This window comes from Cavia porcellus, unplaced genomic scaffold (genome assembly GCF_034190915.1).
Source record: "Cavia porcellus strain 051 isolate PalLab524CR breed Dunkin Hartley unplaced genomic scaffold, mCavPor4.1 scaffold_16, whole genome shotgun sequence".
In the NCBI taxonomy this organism is placed as follows: domain Eukaryota; kingdom Metazoa; phylum Chordata; class Mammalia; order Rodentia; family Caviidae; genus Cavia; species Cavia porcellus.
Window position 1 is genome coordinate 44,604,256 of NW_026947499.1, and position 12,666 is coordinate 44,616,921.

Sequence of the window (12,666 nt, forward strand, 5' to 3'; positions counted from 1 at the left end):
CAATTATCTAAGCCAGATATGACAGCTCTGATCAGAAATCAGCAAACTTTTTCCTAAAGAGACAGACATTAACTTTCACTATCATTTATGAGGATCTCTGTCCCAGTGCTCCAACCTGCACAGAAGCAGCCAAGTACAACATGTACATGTACAGGCACAGCCGTGATCCCATAAGACTTTTTGAAAAAACAGAAAGTAAAGGGCATGTTATCATTTGTGATCCTGACTTAGAACATGAACATAACAGAGTACAAGGAGAAAGTGATTTTCAAGTAGGACAGATAAAACTTACTGATATAGTAACAACAAGGCATTAAGAGAAAGACCAAATAGAAAATAAAAATTACCTGGTTTAAGAAATTGAAAAGGAGGAAGAAAACAAGGGGCAGGATAGCCATTGGCAACCCCAACGGGGTGGAAATGAAAAGTTACTGCTTGATATATTAAATTATCTAAGGGTATATATGAATTATAGCCCAAGAGACATGTTGTGACATAAATTTACTTATCACAATATATGTAGCATTAAAAACCACAGGACATTAATAAACTTTCTGAAACAGTGGAATGAGAAAAATACATTTGTGCTTGAAGGAAGAATCAGTGGATGCTATAAGTAATTAGAAAAAAAAGTGATTCAAGTTCACATCACAAAGGGGACCAACTGACATGCTGTGTCCTAACATAATGCACTGAGGGTAACATTTACTTTTGTGCTATTCCTACTAAAAATTAAAAAATGCATTTGGATAGATTTGAAGAAATAGCAAGTAAGTCACACAGATGCACATTTTATAAAATAACCTCTACTATTCAAAATTTTGAAAGTATTTTGTAAAATAGGAAGAAAATGTTTAAATGGGAAGGAGAACTAGGGAGGAAGAAGGACAAAAGAAAAGAAGGGAAAAGAAAAAATGAGAAAAAAAGGGAAATGGAAACAAAGCTTTTGTAAATTAGGGGTTGAATCGGGAATGGGGAAAAAGAATCAAGTTATATCATGTACAGGTACAAAACAAGGTTGGAGAAAATATAGACACAAATGTTTTCCCTTCCAAAACCTCAGACTTGAATTCTATCTTAGGGGTGGGCACTTGAAAACTTAAAATATCTCTGTGCTCACATTTATAAAGATTGATGGTAATGACACATAGAAAAATAGTAATTAAAGGAAAGGGACAAACTGAAGGTGGCAGCGGCTGACACAGAGACAGATCAGCTTGGACGGGTGCAGTGATTCTTCCTCCACCGTAAGAAAGGCAAAATTCCTCGGTTCAGACTTGGAATCGACTTGTGGCTTTATTGGTGAGACTGAAAGCAGTACTTTGCCGAGGGCTCCAATTTTTACCAGAAAGACACAGATATGAGCTGTGTTGGGAAGTCAAAGAAAAGAGGCGACAGAAAAATAGGTCTTAAAGAGAGTTGGGGAATTTGTAGGTTAGGAAAGTAGGATTTTTAAGCAAAGCTGAGTGCTTATTTGCAGTTTGTGCTCATGAATGCAGAGTGACAGCCTGGCCTAGGTTTGTCATATTTTTAGCAATATTCAGATGTTCAGAAACACAAAAGGTTGTTGGTCAGATTCAAAAAAATTAAAACTCTGTGGTAAATGGAAAAAGGGAAAAGTAAGGGAATGTGTGTGAGTAAGGAGGAAAGTCAAAGAAGAATGTACGGTACAGCAGGAAACAGGAGGCTGGCTGGCTGAAGCGGGAGAGTCAGTGGGGGAGGATGAGAAGTGGTACTGGAGGAGGGAAGGACGCTGGAGGTGACAAACAAGAGCCGCACAGCTCCTGATGATCCCCTCCTGCCACGCTGCAAGGATGGAAGGGCCAAAGGTGAACAGAAACAAAAGGTGCTGATAACTGGCTTGAGAAACACAGGGGAAGGCATTTGCCCCCCACCCTTATGGATGGTGAGGTAACCCAGAGCCAGGAAAGAAGGAATGAAGAGGACAATGAACCAGAACCACTGCTATTACATATAGTGCCTAGAAGTCAACAGGAGAGTAACAGAGGTGGTGACACAGCCCAGGGAAAAATGGTGGCTCCTGCAGAAGGAAAAACTCAGGAGCCTTGACAGTAGCATAGTGAAACAGGTACACCATACCTTATATGTTCTGGCAGAGACCGAAAGGATGAGAAGTAAAAGCACCTACCTTAGAGAGGGATGCAAGAAGGACAGTAAAAGAGTTAGCAGATTCCCTTCTTGACAAGGAAGTCAGAAAACTATTGGAAGATGAAATTTACCAGCTGTAATGGCAAGATGTGATGAAGAGTAAACAAGGCTAGAAGTCAGATTTAGAGAGTGCCAACAGCAGCATAGGGGTATGTCTTGGTGATAATCAGTGGCCTCCTGACTTCTGACTCTGTTACAAGCAAAATATTCCACGGTCTAACTACAAAACAGAGAACAAGGCATATTCCTACGTGGCTGTTTCGCCTTTTTTTTTTTTTTTTAATAAAACTAAAATCAGCAGGCTGGAAACTGTAAAATTATCTGAATACTAACTAAAGTAATTCCTTCCAAAAAAATGTTTGGGCTGGACATGTGGTTCAGTGATGCAGCTTGCCTAGAACCTGCAAGAACCTGGGTTCCATCACCAACACAGAAGAAAAGAAAGAAAAATTATTTGAAAAAGCTTGGTTTGGTGGTGCAAACCTATAATCTCAGTCTCAGGTACAAGGAGGGTTAAAGCAGGAGGATCATAAATTCCAGGCCAGCCTGGGAACTTAAGTGAATCTGCCTCAAAAACAAGAAACAACTAGGGATTACCTCAGTGGTAGAGCTCTTGAATTTGATCCTCATTACTACAAAAAGAAGAAAAGATAGGAAAAAGAGATGTTTGCACTATTTCCATATAGTTCTCTAAAATCATGAACTTCTGATTTATAATGTCTTTCATTTTCATTTTTTTATCGGTACTGGGGATCGAACTCACGACCGCCTGCTTGCAAGGCAGGTGTTTATGCCACTGAGCTAAACCCCTAGCCCCCTATAATGTCTTTCAAAAGCAAGTATAAATGAATGTTAAAAAATTACTTTAGAGCACCTGAATTGTGTGATGCCTAGCTGTTTTATTCACTATGCAAAGCAGTTTTGGTGTCCCCAACATTTTTTTTAGTACTTCCAGTGATCAAAACCATCAATAAAAACTAAACTGCAGCATGATGCAATTAAAAATCAATAGGGCACAGGTTCTAAAGATCAGATGAGTATTTATTTGAAGTCTGTGTAGTCTTTCTGAGAAATATCCAATTATTTTTGCAGCAATAAATCTCTTTCCTTACTTTGCTCATTAATTCCACACCTACCATGGAAAGAAAACACAATTTTTGAAAATAATTCAGTTCAAGCCACTAGCAGACTGGCCATCCCAATCATTCGCACTAAGTAAAGTTTCTTTCTATCAGGAGAAATGAAGAAGCTGCTTCCAAATACAAAATAAACATCGATTGAAAGGGGCATTTTCACTGGACAAGGTGGTACACACGTGTAGTCCTAGCTGCTTGAGAAACAGAGGCAGCAGGACTAACGGAGAACAATGGCTCAAGACCAGCCTTGGCAAATACAGCCTGTCTCAAAAAAATAAATAAATAAAGGAGGGGGAAAGGGATGGGTACAAGAGAAGTAATACAATGAATGTGATCTCTGTATCATACACACTGAAATTCCCCAAAACTATGATGGATGAATGTGATCTAACTATACAATATACACTGAAATTCTCCCAAAAGTGTAAAATTAGGGGGTAGGGTGGGTAATGGGGGTGAGGGTAGGTGGGAAATGGTTAAAATATGTTATGTACACATAAAAATCTGATAAAATGACACCTATCAATCTGTATAACCAATATACACCAATAAAAAATATAGGGGACAGAAAGGATGCACACCCATGATAGTATTACTGGAATTGATCTACTTGTCATATTTGAAGAAAACAGGGAAGCAGTCCCCACAGGTGATTAATTAGGTATCTAGGTTACACTAGTAGTAGAATAAACTGTAGTCCATAAAATTCAGGAGTTTGGGAGGCCTCATTTTCACTCAATGAAGTAGCATCCATCCTCCTGCTCAGTTCATGGTTGTCCTGGTTAAAAGTCATGATGAAAGAGTTTCAAAAAATTCTAACAGTGTCCTGGAACTCTAAATTTCTATCCCATATAGCAGACACAAAATATTAATTATCAACCAAATCCAGATTTACTTCTGAAGGTTTATAAATTCTAAAGATAAGGGACACATAATCTTACCATTGCGAAATACTTTATTGAAATCAAATCCTTGGCTTGCTAGAAAGTCAATACTGGAGCTCTGAAACAAGAGAACACATTTCAGTGATGTTAGTGACAGGTACGCGAACACAGGTAGAGCAGTAACTTGGGCAAGTAAACCCAAAGACAGCCAGGCAAGAAAGCAAGCTCAGAAGACAAGAGGTTTCTACCCACAGCTGCCTCTCCTTATAAACCAACATCTTCTGTTTTACAGTATTTTTAAAAATCCATTGAGTGAACAGATATTCTCCATTTGGCAGAAAGGTTTTAATTTCCTGATTGCTATGCTGAATAAGAGACTTAGTACAAGTATCAGGCAGCTCAGAGTTTCTAAGAATGAATATACAATATCAAATTAGACATTGAAAACTCAAAATTCTAACTGGATGCTGGTTTTTCGTTTGTTTTGTGAGTGATGGGGATTGAACTCAGGGCTTTCTCACTGAACTATATCCCAAGCACCCTCATCTTTTTTTTTTCTTTTCTTTTCTTTTTTAATTTTGGGATAAGGTCTCACTAAATCATTGAAACACCCAGGGTGAGCTCAAACTTGTAACCCTCCTGCCTCAGTCTCCAAGGGTTCTGAGATTATAGGCATGTGCTACCACAATCAGCTTTGAATGTTCTTAAAATTTAAAATCAAGAGAAAAATGTTCCCAAGGACAAGGCTTATCACACAAACATTTTAAACTCAGGATAAGCTGAAATATACAAGTATATAAATAAAAACATTAAGTAAATAATATTACACATGGTACACAAGCATACCACAACATGAAGTTCTTACTCCAACTGATCAAAGAGACTACTGTAGCTACGTAGATTTATTCTTGGCTAAAATCAGGACATCAGCAGACTGTATTCCCAACTCATTTTAATCTGGTCCCTCATAGAACTATCTTTACTGACCTGGACTTCAAACATCTAATCCTTGGCCTAAATGAAAGGACACTGTAATAAACAGTTCCGGTGGCACACACCTAACATCTCAGAACTCTGGGAGGCTGAGGCAGGAGGATCGCCACAAATCTGCCAGCTTAGGTTACAAAGTGAATTCAAAACCAGCCTGAACCATATAGTGAAACCTTGCCTAAAAACAAAACAAAACAGCGGCTGGGGATTTAGCTCAGCGGCATAAGCGCCTGCCTTGCAAGCGCATGGTCATGAGTTAGACCCCCGTACCAATAAAAACAAATAAACAAACAAATAGTCCCAAAGAACACAGCACATACCCACATCAATGGTTTCTTTATGATAATTCCAGGACAAACAGTCTAAGGGCTCTCTTCTGGGAAGGCATTCTCCTGAGTCCTGGGTTGCCTGGATCTTTTGGACCACCGACCTGAGGCTACACTTTCCTCTTAGCTATTAGGAAGCCCAGGGGTAAATAGCTGAATCTCTCTTTGGCACAAATCCTGTGTTCTGATCATACCACAGTAGCCATATTTTCCTTTTAGCTCAATTTCTCATTTACTTATTTCTTAAATCTTACAAAAAAAGTAAATATATGAATATTAGCCAAACACAAACCCTCTTAAAACATGATGAAAGGGTTCGGTATTAAGAGTGCTTGCGTAGCATGTACGAGGCCCAATCTTGGGTTGAATCCCAGAACTGCAAAAATTAGTTAAAATAAAATATGATGGAGTATAAAAAAATCTTACTACAGATACACACACACACACACACACACACACACACGGATACATGTAAATCATTTATCATTCTGTCCAAGTTTTCTAGTTTATAACAATCAGCCCTTCTTTCCATTCCCACTCTTTTTTTTTTGTCTTGAATTAAGACCCAAGATCTTTGCACTTGGCTTCCTAACCTCTTTTTTTGTCTGCCATGCCGAGTATTCTTACAATTAGATTCACCTAAATACCCTATTTGAGAGAGAGGGACTGAAAGATAAATTATACAAAATCATTTTTGTCTTTCCCATATTAAATTACAAAACATCCTCTATTCTATTAAATTCAGCATCCAAGTTCATCAATTCTCTTTTTGAAGGTGTTTTTTTTTCAGTTGAAATAATAGTCTTTGGATTTCACAGTAATATCAATATACTTAATATCACTTAAATATACACTTGAAAACGACTAGCATGATACATATTATATTTTACACTTAAATCCACTGAACCAACAAAATCTATTTGTAGTTTACCATCCTCTTTTAAGTGTCTTAAATGTACCTTTCTCAAGATGTAAAAAATGAGCATAGCTATTCTGGAGGATTATTTGAGGCATCTATCAAAAAGATCATATACAAAAAGATCAATTGCACATAGATGTTGATTACAGTACTATTTATAACCAGTGGAGACCCTTTAAATTCCAAATTAAAACTGCTTAAATAAATTATACATATTCATACTATGAAATAGGAACACATTATACCAAATGGAAATTGCAAGTTTATGTAAAATATGAACAGTAGATATATTAAAGGAAAATTCTAAAATTAAGTATATGTATAAACATATACTTATATGTACACATACATATTAAAAAAACTAGAAAAAAGGAATGAGCCAGGTGTGGTGACAACATGCCTACAATCCAGCACTTGGGAAGCTGAGGCAGGATTGTGGTGGGGTCAAGGCCAACCTGAGTTACATAATGAATCCAAGGCCAGCCTGAATTATATTATAGTGAGATCCTGTCTCAAAAACAAAATGGAAAAAAGAAGCCAGGCATGGTGGCATATGCCTGTAAATCCCAGCACTAGGGGAGACTGAGGCTTCACAATGAGTTCAAGGCCAGACTGAACTACATAGCAAGACCCTGTCTCAAGAAAAAAAAGAAACAGAAACAGCAACAGCAAAAGAGGAAAAAGCAGCAAGAAGTGACATGGGGAAAAAGGTCTATGGAAAGAAAGGTACTTGTTACTCTATACACAACATCAATATTTTAATTTTCCACCACTATGCATCTTTTTATATGAATTCAATTATAAGTGTTCAATCAGGAAACGGAAGAAGAGTAGAAAAAGAAGACACAGAGGGCTGGGGATATAGCTCAGCAGCACAATGCCTACTTGAGTTTGATTCCAGGTACAAAAAAAAAAAAAAGAGAAGAAGAAGAGAACAAAAAGGAGACAAAAATCATCTAAGTGCCATGCAATTCTGCGTATCATTCTACCCCACAAGCATATGCCCCTGGATGCGTGCAGGTTTGTCTTTCTACCCCCCCCCACCTTGGTGTGTATCTCAAAATATGTACAGATATTTACTTTTCAAAGAACACAGTAAATTTGTTTACTCTTAAATCCTACATACTCTATGAGTGAAAAGCATTCCTGGAAAGTGATTTTGAAATATTTTCATCTACTTGCTGACTCAGGAACCTAACTCCTCTGCAAGACCATAACATGCAACTCTGCTACAGTCATACAATTCAAATAAAACCACATTCAATGAGGGACAAAATGAAATCCAAAGAGAACATATCTGATCCATAGGATTCACAAGTGTAAACACTGAATCCAACCTTTTTTCTGCTGTTTCTTTGTCACTTCAGACTAGAGAATTCCAATGCCATTATTCTTTTGTCCACTTTAGATACTGTTCTCTGGGCTACCTTAAAGAATATTATTTTTCTAAAGAGTGGCCGGCAACTACAACTGCATTAATTCTTCCAGATGTCACCAAGTCATGACTTATACAGTGGGTAGAGACCTTCTAATCTGTTCCCAACACTTCCAAACATTTCTCAAAATAACTGTATTTGTGCTGTCTTTTAGAACAAAGCAGCATGGTGTCTTATTGCCACTCTGCTTTTGCTTAATTAGCCCCTGGTCACTTTAAGTAATTTTCTGTTCCTTGCACAACTGGAAAACCAAATACACATGAATTTGCAAACAGCCTATTCTGTCCCAATGAAAATCTATAAATGCCTCCTCTTTCCTAACTGAAGGTTTGAGGAAAACGACCAAGGCATTAAGTAGTTTAGCTCCTTCTGGGCTCTTTTTTTGTAGGCTACAAAATATTCTGCTCTTCAGAAAATAAAGTTCCACTTCAAAAAGGAGTGCAAAAAAAGACAGGGAGAAGCCTACAAAGTCCTGATGTATTCAATTTAGATACAAGACACCAAAATCCCCAAATGGAGTCACATTATATTATAAGCCATATTCTCAAACTCTGGTTTTTGTTTTTGTTTTTTTGATTTTTTGAAAGAGTCTTGCTATGTAGTTCAGTTCATTTAAGTAGTTCAGGCTGGCCTCAAACTTACAGCGATCCTCCTGTCTCAGCTTCCCAAATGCTGGGACTACAGGTATGCACAACCCTGCCTGGAAAATTCAGCTTTGTTAATCATGAAGTTTATATTCTGGTTTCCATCAGCCTGTCTTTATATCTTACTCCTTAACACACTCTAAAGTAAAGGGAAAGATAATGGTGTCATTAACTTACACACCTAAAATTGGACATCAGAGATGGGAAATAATGTGTCAAGGCCCAAAGTTAGTAGTAGAACCAAATTTTAAAGAGAATTCTGATTCCACATTTCCACACTGCTTCATTGACAATTCATAAGAAAAATCCAAATATATTACTAACCTGACAAACAAATTTGACATCAGGTGAGGATCTATTTAAGGGTTTCGGGAAAACATAGAAGTTAAATGATTTCATGATATACCTGAGAAGACAACACCAAAAGAGAGTTAGGGAGTTACACTATGCCACAGTGAAACAATTCCCACCTCTTATTTTTAAAAACCTACTTTGAATCTGTGCAGTCATATTTAAAAGTGCAAAGGCCAAACTGAAACAGCAAAAAGTCCATGGAATGCTGGAAAAGGGAAATAAAACATCTGTCACAATACTGCTGTAAATTCAACATGAGCAATAGTGTTCCCAAGCAGGTGGCCTTTCTGCATCATTCAACTTGACTTTGGCAGAATACTTCCAGTTAAAACAGATTATACAGATTATGAATCAGAGGCATTATTAATTTACATTCATTTCTTAATTTTCCCAACTAAGTACTTTTCATCATCATCAAGTATCACCTATAAACTTTCAAGTTGTTAAAATTAAAAAATTATTAAAATAACATTATTGCCCCATAGATCAAATTAACATTGAAAATGATAATCATCCCTCAAAATGCTTTTCCAGCAAACAATTATTTTTGCTGTTCTTTTAAACATAATTAAAACATCATTTTGTATGTGGGGTTGAGAACTGCTACACTTCTTTATTGTGAAAATTTAATTATTTCTCTATAATTCAACACGAGGACCCATGTTGGAGGGGAAGGCTTTCAAGCATTCACTTACCTTCTTAAGTTTCTGATACCTCTCTTCTGGAGTGTCAAAACCATTTGTCAGGGCACTGACTGAAGGTCCATCACTGATTCCTAGATTTTAAGATACAAGTTTTTAATTTAATATTAGTACAATGTCAATCACTTGCCACCGCTACAACTTCAAATTCTTAAGAAGACTCAATAAAAGTGCTCCCTGCCTCACTTTTTCAAAGTTAGTACTAATTTGGGGCTAAAGATATACTTCAGTGGTAGTGCCTGCATACTATCCACAAAGCCCAGGTAAGGGCTTGGATTTGCTATCTCCTAGGAGAATGGTAGGGAACCTATGAGACCGTGCAGAGGTAATCTGAAATCACTAAAAGCTCTAAAAGGTTCACTATCACTGCCCTAGGAGCTCAAGGGAGACGGGGTTACACAAACACACCTGTTGAGGTAGCTAACACCTCATACTGTATAAAGGAATATACTCATTTACATGCAAAATCCTGACCCTGGCCCATCACAAAGGGACAAATATTGTATGATTCCACTTATGACAGCTGACTACAGTAGTCAAATTCATAGAGACAAATAGCGCCTGACAGGGCTGAAGAAAGTGAAAACGCACAGTTCTGGCCCTAAACCTCAACCTTTCTACCATTTACATGTAAATTGTTTTAAGCAGCACCCCTGGGGACTTGACCTCTTAAGAACCTGAACACCTCTGGGAGGTGTCTCTATTAATCTCTGTCCCCAACCTCAGCCTGATCAATCACAAAACCACTGCATCTCTTCCAAGTTTTTTGAAAACGTTTAGGATGAAACGCTGAGGCTTGTACTACACAAGGCTATAAAGAGCGAGGAGCAGCTTGTACTACACAAAGCCATAAAGAGCGAGGAGGGCGAGAAGTTAGGGAACCCGGAGATGGAAAGGAGGCAGCTGAAGGAGACTGCGCTATTTCTTGCAAGGTGCTAGCCCCGAGCTTGCAAAGAAGGGATACCTGAAAATTCCCCATCGATGGCGAAGAAGTCTGCCTCCTCTATGGCCTGGTACACTTTATGAAGGTTACTCTTAAAATCTGTGGAGAGACGGAAAAGAAGCTCAGAAACCGAGACCTGGCTTTCTGCCCATGGACTTCTAAGGAGAGAGGAAAGGAGGGCGGAGGACCGCCTCAGGTCGCTGGCTAATAGAGACACCTCCCAGAGGTGTGTAGGTTCTTAAGAAGTCAAGTCCCCAATGGGTGCACCGGCCAGGAGGAGTCAACTCGCCGGCGGGTGGGTAGGCCAGAGGGAAACGAGGCCCCGTGGGTCCCGGCTGCAATACACCAAGGGTCCTGGAAGTACACGTTCTGCAAAGGAACAAGACCCCAAGAATGCACGGGCTGAGTTGACTCCGAGCCTTGCCAAACTCGCTGTCTTGGTCCGGGCCTAGCAGGTGGTCATGGGGATGCGGGGAGGTGCGCCGCGGACACGCACTATTCCTAATTATCTCCATTCTTCAGAGTGGCCGGAACCCCGGCTCCGCCTAGGCTCGCCTCAGCAGTTCTATTCTCAGGGTTCCGTAGCTACCGTGCTGGCCTCCGATGAGGCAGAGGCAACAGCCCAGGGGGGACTGTAAAAGAACACACGGCCGGCGCGACTTCCGGAAACAGCCTGCGCGCCCGCTGCGCTTGCGTCAGCGCCTGCGTCAGGCTCGGGGGCGGGGCCAAAACCGGTCCTCTCACTCCTTCCTGCCCTCAAAGAGGGTTATGGCTCTCAAGTCCCCAAGGTGGGGCCTGATTTAGGCAGGCATTCGCTAGGAAAAATATGCAGTCTTGACGTCTAGTTGGTCAACAACTATTTACTGGGCTCCTTGTACAGTATGTGCCACTCTAATAGAGGTAGAGATACACTGATGAATGCAAAAGCCTGGTTCCTGCCCCACTGGAGCTTAAACTTGGAGTAAGAAGGAGAAGGACCCAAACCAGGCTTACCATTTGGAAATCCTATGGAGAAAAAGAAGAAGGTGTGGTAATAGAGAATAACTGGGGTTGGAGGGTTATTTAGGTGATCAGAGAGAGCAAAGTGATGTAATAACAATACAAAGACCAGCATAGGAATGGAGAAACGTCGGGACCCTTTACCACTTATTCATCAAAAGTGTAGTTTGTGTTTTCTCTTACGGCAATCAGGGACTTTAAAGTAGTTTTGCTAGGGGCTAGGGATTTAGCTCAGCGGCATAAGCACCTGCCTTGCAAGCAAGTGGTCTTGAGTTCGATCCCTGGTACCAAGAAAAAAAAAATAATAAAGTAGTTTTGCTAAAATTGTGACTCTTCACGTGGACTTACAAACACCCAATAGGTAACTAACAGAACAAAATTTGACCTTGGTGTTATAAAACCATGGGTCAAATCCTTCTCAGCAGTAGAGGCATGTTAGTCATTTAGGGGAGGGGTCCTCAACCGCCAGGCCATGTTCTGGTACTGGTACTGGTCTGTAGCATGTTAGAAACTGGGCCACAAATCTGCATCTGTACCTACTGTCATACGCTATCCCTTACATTACCCCGGAAAAACTGTCTTCCATGAAACTAGGCCCCTTGTGCCAAAAAAATTGGGGACTACTTATTTAGGGAATATCTGTCTAAAAGTTGGAAAAACAAGTTTTATTAAAGCTAAATGGGCCTAGCCCACCTTATTACTCTTGCCCCAGACTGGCCAATTTATTGACTGAGATCCTATATCGAAATTAAAAATCTTTAAAGGGTTGGGCATGTAATTTAGCACTAAGACCCTGGGCTCAATTTCAAGTACCCAAAACAAAACAAAACCAACCAACAGGGTTTTTTGTTTTGTTGAGACAGGATCTTGCTTTTACTGGTGATGATCCTAGGTCTCAATCTTCGAGTGCTGGGAATACAATCTCACCTAATCTAACACTGAACAGTTTACTGCATTTGCATACCTACTGCCTTTTTTTTGGTACTGGGATTCGTACTTAGACTTCTTCGTGCTTGCCGACAGGCACTTTATACCACTGAGCTAAATCCCCGACCCCAGATTATCTTCCAGAAAATGAGTTTACACCAACTGCGCTCGCACAGACTATTACCAATCTTTACCAATTTTATAGGTGGAGAAAAAGTCACCTCAAATTAGCAATTAG

At 39.5% G+C, this 12,666-nt stretch overlaps 1 protein-coding gene across 3 annotated transcripts in view; it reads right to left on the minus strand.

The window, feature by feature from the left end:
- Nucleotides 1-11,191, minus strand: part of Parn (poly(A)-specific ribonuclease) — a 157,104-nt gene extending 145,913 nt beyond the window's left edge. Inside the window, exons 1-6 of one of the 3 annotated variants that reach the window (XM_003477767.5) lie at nucleotides 10,999-11,190; nucleotides 10,524-10,601; nucleotides 9,554-9,633; nucleotides 8,996-9,063; nucleotides 8,829-8,910; nucleotides 4,247-4,307 (exon numbers count right to left, since the gene is read on the minus strand). In XM_003477767.5, coding sequence (XP_003477815.1) covers nucleotides 4,247-4,307; nucleotides 8,829-8,910; nucleotides 8,996-9,063; nucleotides 9,554-9,633; nucleotides 10,524-10,601; nucleotides 10,999-11,017 — 388 coding nt within the window. In that variant the 5' untranslated portion in view covers nucleotides 11,018-11,190. Of the gene's footprint in view, nucleotides 1-4,246; nucleotides 4,308-8,828; nucleotides 8,911-8,995; nucleotides 9,064-9,553; nucleotides 9,634-10,523; nucleotides 10,602-10,998 lie in introns of all 3 variants that reach the window. The other 2 variants (XM_063226572.1, XM_063226571.1) reach the window with 2 other exon arrangements.
- Between the last annotated feature and the right edge of the window lie 1,475 nt (nucleotides 11,192-12,666).